Genomic DNA, 7,500 nt, shown 5'->3' on the forward strand with positions numbered 1-7,500 from the left:
TCCTGTGTGCAGCATGCACTTAGCTCGTGTAAAAGAACCCACAGCAACAAAAGGGTTGTTCCCGGCAAAATTCTGTTGAAAAATCCACTTCGATAGGAAAAACAAATAAAACTGCACGCAGGAAAAATACAAAAAAAAATGGGTGGCACTGTAGTGAAGCGACACGCTCTCCCTAGGGAGAGCAGCCTGAATTTCACACAGAGAAATCTGTTGTGATGAAAAGAAATACAAATACAAAATACAAATACAAATAAACTACCTTGTAAATGCCAAAGTAAATGCCTTGTTGTTGTTTTCTGTGATGTGCATGTTTCTGTTGTTGCTGCTGTTGTTGTTGTTTTTTGTTTTTCGTGGCGTGTTCCTGGACATTTGAACTGAACTGAACTGAACCAATCAGAAGTCCTTACAACATACCTCCATAATAATAATAATCAAGAAATCTTAGTTGCTGGGGCACTTGTACTGAACTACCGTAAAGTTCGGTCTATTGAGCGCAATGGTATATAAGCCGAGCCCACTAAATTTATGATTTTGGTGAGTTGAAGGGCAGCTAAGGATAGACGAGAACGTGACACTCCCGGGATCGTTAAAATCCTCAAATAAGCCACATCATTGTATAAACCGCAGAGGATGAAGCAGGAGTAAAAAGTCGCAGCTTACAGACCGAACTTTACGGTTCTCAGAAGTCCTTCAACGTACCTGTATAACAATCGTCAGCAACGCGCAGTTGCTGGACAGTTGAACCGAAATTGGAACTGAAAAGAAGTCCTTGCACCATACCTCAAAAATAATTGTCAGCAAATCATAGTTGCTGGACACTTGAACTGAACTGAACTGAACGGAACCAGCCCAAAGCCCTGACAACCCACCTCCATAAAACTACTCTGGGACTGAGACGGACGAAGCCGGGTGTGGCCGTGTATGGGGGAACTATGAATGAGAGGCGTGGGAATAATGCCACTGAAACAGTGCAGATGATGGGACCAATCAGAAGCCCTGACCACCCACCTCCATAATGGTAATCAACAAATCATAGTTGCTAAGCTCTTGAACTGAACTGAACTGAGCTGAAACAGTGCAGATGATGGGGCAGCAATAAAAAAAAAATAAAAATAAAAAAAAACCTCGATAATGACCAATCAGAAGCCCTGACCACCCACCTCCATAATGGCAATCAACAAATCATAGTTGCTAAGCTCTTGAACTGAACTGAACTGAGCTGAACAAGTGCAGATGATAGGGCAGGAACAAAAAAAAAAACAAAAAAAAACAAACCCTTGACAATGACCAATTAGAAGCCCTGACCACCTACCTCCATAATGATAATCAACAAATCATAGTTGCTAAGCACTTGAACTGAACTGAACTGAGCTGAAACAATGCAGATGATGGGGCAGCAACCAAAAAAAAAAAAAAAAAAACCCTCAATAATGACCAATTAGAAGCCCTGACCACCTACCTCCATAATGATAATCAACAAATCATAGTTGCTAAGCACTTGAGCTGAACTGAACTGAGCTGAAACAGTGCAGATGATAGGGCAGCAATAAAAAAAAATTAAAATAAAAAAAAACCCACCTCCATAATGATAATCAACAAATCATAGTTGCTAAGCACTTGAGCTGAACTGAACTGAGCTGAAACAGTGCAGATGATAGGGCAGCAATAAAAAAAAATTAAAATAAAAAAAAACCCACCTCAATAATGACCAATCAGAAGCCCTGACCACCCACCTCCATAATGGCAATCAACAAATCATAGTTGCTAAGCGCTTGAACTCAGCTGAACTGAACCAAACTTAATCAGAAATCCTTATGACATACTTCCATAATAATCATCAGCACACCATAGTTACTAAGCACTTGAACTGAACTGAGCTGAATCAATCAGAATACTTGTCAGACACTTGAACTGAACTGAACCAATCAGAAATAGTTGTTGGACACAACTCAACTGAACCAATCTGAAATAGTTGTCGGACACTTGAACTGAACTGAACTAATCAGAAATAGTTGTCAGACACTTGAACTAAACTGAACCAATTAGAAATAGCTGTCGGACACTTGAACTGAACTGAACTAATCAGAAATAGTTGTCAGACACTTGAAGTAAACTGAACCAATCAGAAATAGTTGTCAGACACTTGAACTGAGCTGAACCAATCAGAAATAGTTGTCAGACACTTGAACTAGAAAACTGAACCAATCAGAAATAGTTGTCGGACATTTGAACAGAAAAGAACCAATCAAAAATAGTTGTCGGACACTTGAACTAAACTGAACCAATTAGAAATAGCTGTCGGACACTTGAACTAAACTGAACCAATTAGAAATAGCTGTCGGACACTTGAACTGTACTGAACCAATCAGAAATCGTTGTCAGACACTTGAACTGAAATGAACCAATCAGAATAGTCAGACACTTGAACAGAAAAGAACCAATCAGAAATCGTTGTCAGACACTTGAACAGAACTGAACCAATCAGTAATAGTTGTCAGACACTTGAACAGAAAAGAACCAATCAGAAATCGTTGTCGGACACTTGAACAGAAAAGAACCAATCAGAATCCCTGACCACCCACCTCCATAATGGTGGTGAGCAAAGCGTAGTTGCTGGACACGAACACAATCCTCTGTTCCATGATGACGGCCGAGAAAATGCGGAGGACGTCGTCGGCATGGAAACACAGGAAAACCAGGTGAAGGGGGATGTCGTTCACCGGCTTCTCGGGGCACTCCGCTGGGTACAGGATCACCGACAGGTTGTACACACTCATCTCCTGAAACCAAAGTCACAAAAATGAATACAGAGTGATGGCCTGGCAGTTAACGCGTCCGCCTAGGAAGCGAGAGAATCTGAGCACACTGGTTCGAATCATCACGGTACATTCGCCATTATTTTTTACCCTTCCACTAGACTCTGAGTGGTGGTCTGGATGCTAGTCATTCAGATGAGACGATAAACCAAGGAACCGTGTGCAGCATGAACCCATGGCAATAAAAGGGCTGTCCCTGGCAAAATTCTATAGAAAAATCCACTTTGATAGGAAAACAAATTTTTTTTTTTTTAAATGCATGCAGGGAAATTTTTTTTTTTTTTTTTTTAATGGGTGGTGCTCTCAGTGTAGTGACGTGCTCTCCCTGGGGAGAGCAGCCCAGATTTCACACAGAGAAATCTGTTGTGACAAAAAAACAATAAAACAATAAAATACAATACAATACAATAAACCACAACTAATAACGACTTCCATGACAGTTTCAGTTTCGATTTCTCAAGAAGGCATCACTGCGTTCGGACAAATCCATACACGCTACCCCACAATCTGCTAGGCAGATGCCTGACCAGCAGCGTAACCCAACGCGCTTAGTCAGGCCTTGAGTGCATGCTTACATATTTGTGTACCTATCAGAGTGGATTTCTTTTTTTACAGAATTTTGCCATAGGACAACACTTTTGTTGCCATGGGTTCTTTTTCAGCGCGCCAAGTGCGTGCTGCACAACACAGGACCTCGGTTCACAGTCTCATCCAAAAGACTAGACACTCAGTTTGATTTTCCAGTCAAACTTGGGGAGAAAAGGCGAGAGAGGGATTCGAACCCACACCCTCACGGACTCTCTAGCTGAGCATCTTAACCATTCTGCCACCTTCTTCCTTCCGAGACAAGACAGAAGCAGACGCATTACTACTGGGCCACAATTTCACATTTAAAACGCCCAACTAGACAGCTAGAATATTTCATCATCCAAACTACCACTGCACTGGAATGCTCCATGCCATATATAGTATATAGGTGTATGTATGTAATAACGGGCGGAATGGCCGAGTGGTTTAAGCATTGGACTTTTAACTCACTCCGGACGAATAGTTCTCTCCCTTGCTTTGCCCTACAGATGACCCATTTGTTAGGGTTAGGAGGGAAAAAAAATCACTAAAAATACAAAACATAAAGTAACTGAATGAAACTCACTGTACTTGACCCACTGACCCCTCTCCTCACGTTGTGTGAACGCCCACCCCCCTCCCTCATCACTGCTCGCAGAAGCTGAGTTACTATCAGTACCTTTTTGCTGGTAGCTTTCTTCATTGCGGATACTTTATTCAATGTCTCCATCATCCTCATCGATGTTGAAACTTTCAGTTTGAATCATTTCAATCACTTCAGCAGCATTAAAAGCTGCTGTCATGATCTAGTTTGCTCCAGAAATTTCCACTTGTATCACCTGCAATGCTATCTTCAATACGTATGCTGATTAGCTTGTCGTATGGGGTTCTGAACTCGCTGGCTCGTTGTGGAGTGTGTTGTTATGAAATCTCACAAAGAAACTTTCCATTCGACCCTGGACACGTTTGCAATGCCCGGTGTAGCTGAGATTGTTATGCTACCCCATGAGGAAAACATGGACAAAATTTTAATTGTTGAAACCGTCGTCCGGAGCGCTACCATACGTCAGGAATTTAGTGTTCCATCGTCCAGAACGCTACCTTACGTCAGGACCGCTATAGCGTTCCATCATCTGGAACGCTACTTTATGTCAGGAACGCTATAGCGTTCCATCGTCCGTAGTGGGTTAATCTGAGGGTCCATTGGGTAGAGGATCACCTACAGGTTGTGCATACTCATCTCCTGAAACCATTGCACAAAGTCACTGGAGCCGAGATACCAACCGCTGTCAAGTGTTTGCGGGAACAATCAGGAAATTTTGGTAGAAACATTTTTGACTCACTTGTGTAAACAAAGTGAGTCTATGTTTTAACCCGGTGTTCGGTTGTCTGTGTGTGTGTGTGTGTGTCTGTGTGTCTGTGTGTCCGTGGTAAACTTTAACATTGACATTTTCTCTGCAAATACTTTGTCAGTTGACACCAAATTTGGCATAAAAATAGGAAAAATTCAGTTCTTTCCAGTCATCTTGTTTAAAACAATATTGCAACTCTGGGATGGGCACAAAATTTTTTTTTAAAAAGCCTAATTATATGCAACCTGCATTTACTGTTATATTTATATTTTTGGTATTCTCTAAACTTGGCACTTTGACCTCTTATTCTGACACAACAACTAGAGGAGTCATTATTATCATTTTTTGTTCAAACAGGAACTTCTTTTGCTAAGCATGGAATTTTTATTTATTTTGCAAACGTTTTGGTGCAGATAGTAAAAAAAGGGAAATTACTCTGTAATTAATGCTAGGGGACGTAATTTATCACAAGTGAGTCTTGAAGGCCTTGCCTCTCTTGTTGAATTTGGTAGGAACACTCGGACTCCAAGCCACATCAGCAAACAAACATTTTATCTACAAGGCGTACAAACAGGGGTAATTGCTACAATTATGCTGATCGGTCCACTCAATACTGTTTCAATGTGAACACACACACGGTTAGCTGAGTATCATCACGTGAGACCTAACAATAACGATAACGATAACGATAATGATGTTTTATTCAGATTAAGGCCAAAGCCCCTTACTGAAGGGGGCCATACAAGAAAATAAATAAGGAAAATGACTTGACACGATAACCAACATCACAAATCAACCAAAAGTAGCTAATACAATACTCAACAACATTCACAAAATAACAATTCGAAGTCTCTTCAATGTCTCATATAAGTATATGGCCAAGTTTTGTTGGGTAAGATCATGTTTTGACGACATAAGCAGATTAAATCTAAAAGCACAGGGATCTTTATAAAATTTAGGTTGAATTAATCTTTGTCTGAGGTCACTCAAAGCAGGGCAACATAGCAAAAAATGCAATTCATCTTCCCTACCCAGTTTAGTAGTGACTGCCCTCGCCCCGTGATCGATAGGGTCTACAGCGTCTGGGTAATGTTACAACAGGAAAGCATGCGACTATGCTACGTAGTCAAAAATAAACTCGTCGGAACAATTTTGACGCTGGAACAAACCGCGGTCGGGCATGACAAAATACAGCAAAATCGTAACAGTTCACATTTCTGCGCTTCAGCTGCAAAAGAAAAAGTGTCTACTATCCATGTTCTACAAAATCGTAAATGGCCTAGTTGCCATCCAACCAAAACAATACCTTCTCTATGGCACCACCCGCCCTAGATGCAACCACTCCCTTAACTCACTCAGTACGGCCAGTCCTCTCTTCTCCTCTACACAGACCCCTTGGATGTCCAGTGGGTGTCTGAATGACCCAACCTTTAGCTTCCGTCGTCAGAATTGTGGTATGCTCCGTCAACATTCACCTCTTTAGCATAAGAGCCTTTCACTTACAATATTTTGATGATGGTAATTGGGGTGAAACGCTATCAACGTCGTCTCTTTTGCCGTTCGTATGGAGAGAGTTAAGTTCAGACAAGCAGACGAAAAAAAAAAACACATATAAATATAGCATTTTCCCTAAAACTCAAAGCCAGAAAGGGAGATAACTGACCACAATGACGTTGCCAGCAGGGGGCGCCGGGGACATGGTCATGGTGTAGGTGAAGTCCTTGACGAAGGTGTACATCTCCTCCATGTCCCTCTCCACATGGCCGATCATGCTGAACAAGCATGCACGCACACATGCACGTACCCGCGCAAACACACACATGTGCACACACACGCACACGCGGGTGCGCATACACACACACACACACGGAGCTCGCATGTAATGTCAGTTTTTACATAATTTCACACACACACACACACACACACACACACACACACACACACACACACACACACACACACACACACACACACACAGACACTGTACAATTTTTTTTTTTTTTTGTTAATAAATAAAATGAAATAAAAAGAAAGAAAGAATAAGAAATGCTTCTTTTAAAATCATTATAAATTGTTAAAATTCAGGTCTAGTATCTATTTAAAATAAATAAGAAGTTTTATGTTCTAAAGTAACTGGTGCATAAAAAAAGGATTCCTGAATAAGAAACCCTGTCACAAATACATCATCTCTTTCTCTCTCTCTCTCTCACACACACACACACACACACACACACACACTTACACCGCGCACGCATAAACAGCAAACAAATGGCACCAATGGTTATGTCGATAATGTGTGTGCTGCCTGTCAAGGTTGTGTGTTCAGAATGCTGTTGGGATAAAAGAACAGTTGTAGCATGTTGTTCTTGCACGGGGTGCTCGAAAACCTACCATTTCTGTCTACCCGTTTGCTGTTGAAGTCTGAGAAAAGAGGGTGAGTTTCCTCATTTAAAACTGAGTAAAAATCTACCTGGCATCTTTTTTCAGTAAATGTCATCAAAATCATCCTGTTTCCAGCCCACCACATCGCCTGAATTTTCTAATCAGTTTCTCAAATCGGTCTTTGTCTTGTGTGGTCATGTTACCGCCCCGACACACTAAAAGAAAACGCTCGCAACAACAGAGCAATAAAGCACTTGTAGTATCTGGCTGCATACATAAAAAAAATAATAATGGTATTTAAACAGCGCTGAATCTTGTGCAGAGACAAATCAAAGCGCTTTCGCACCAGTCATTCACACGCAGATTGATGTAGATCGGGGCAC

The 7,500-nt window shown here is 41.3% G+C and overlaps 1 protein-coding gene across 1 annotated transcript in view; it reads right to left on the bottom strand.

Moving 5' to 3' along the window:
• LOC143277167 (DENN domain-containing protein 3-like) overlaps positions 1–7,500 on the bottom strand; it is a 55,252-nt gene that overhangs the window by 35,584 nt on the left and 12,168 nt on the right. Inside the window, exons 7-8 of the mRNA XM_076581932.1 lie at positions 6,399–6,507; positions 2,583–2,780 (exon numbers count right to left, since the gene is read on the bottom strand). Coding sequence (XP_076438047.1) covers positions 2,583–2,780; positions 6,399–6,507 — 307 coding nt within the window. The remainder of the gene's footprint in view (positions 1–2,582; positions 2,781–6,398; positions 6,508–7,500) is intronic.

Source organism: Babylonia areolata, chromosome 33 (genome assembly GCF_041734735.1).
Source record: "Babylonia areolata isolate BAREFJ2019XMU chromosome 33, ASM4173473v1, whole genome shotgun sequence".
Taxonomy (NCBI): Eukaryota; Metazoa; Mollusca; class Gastropoda; order Neogastropoda; family Buccinidae; genus Babylonia; species Babylonia areolata.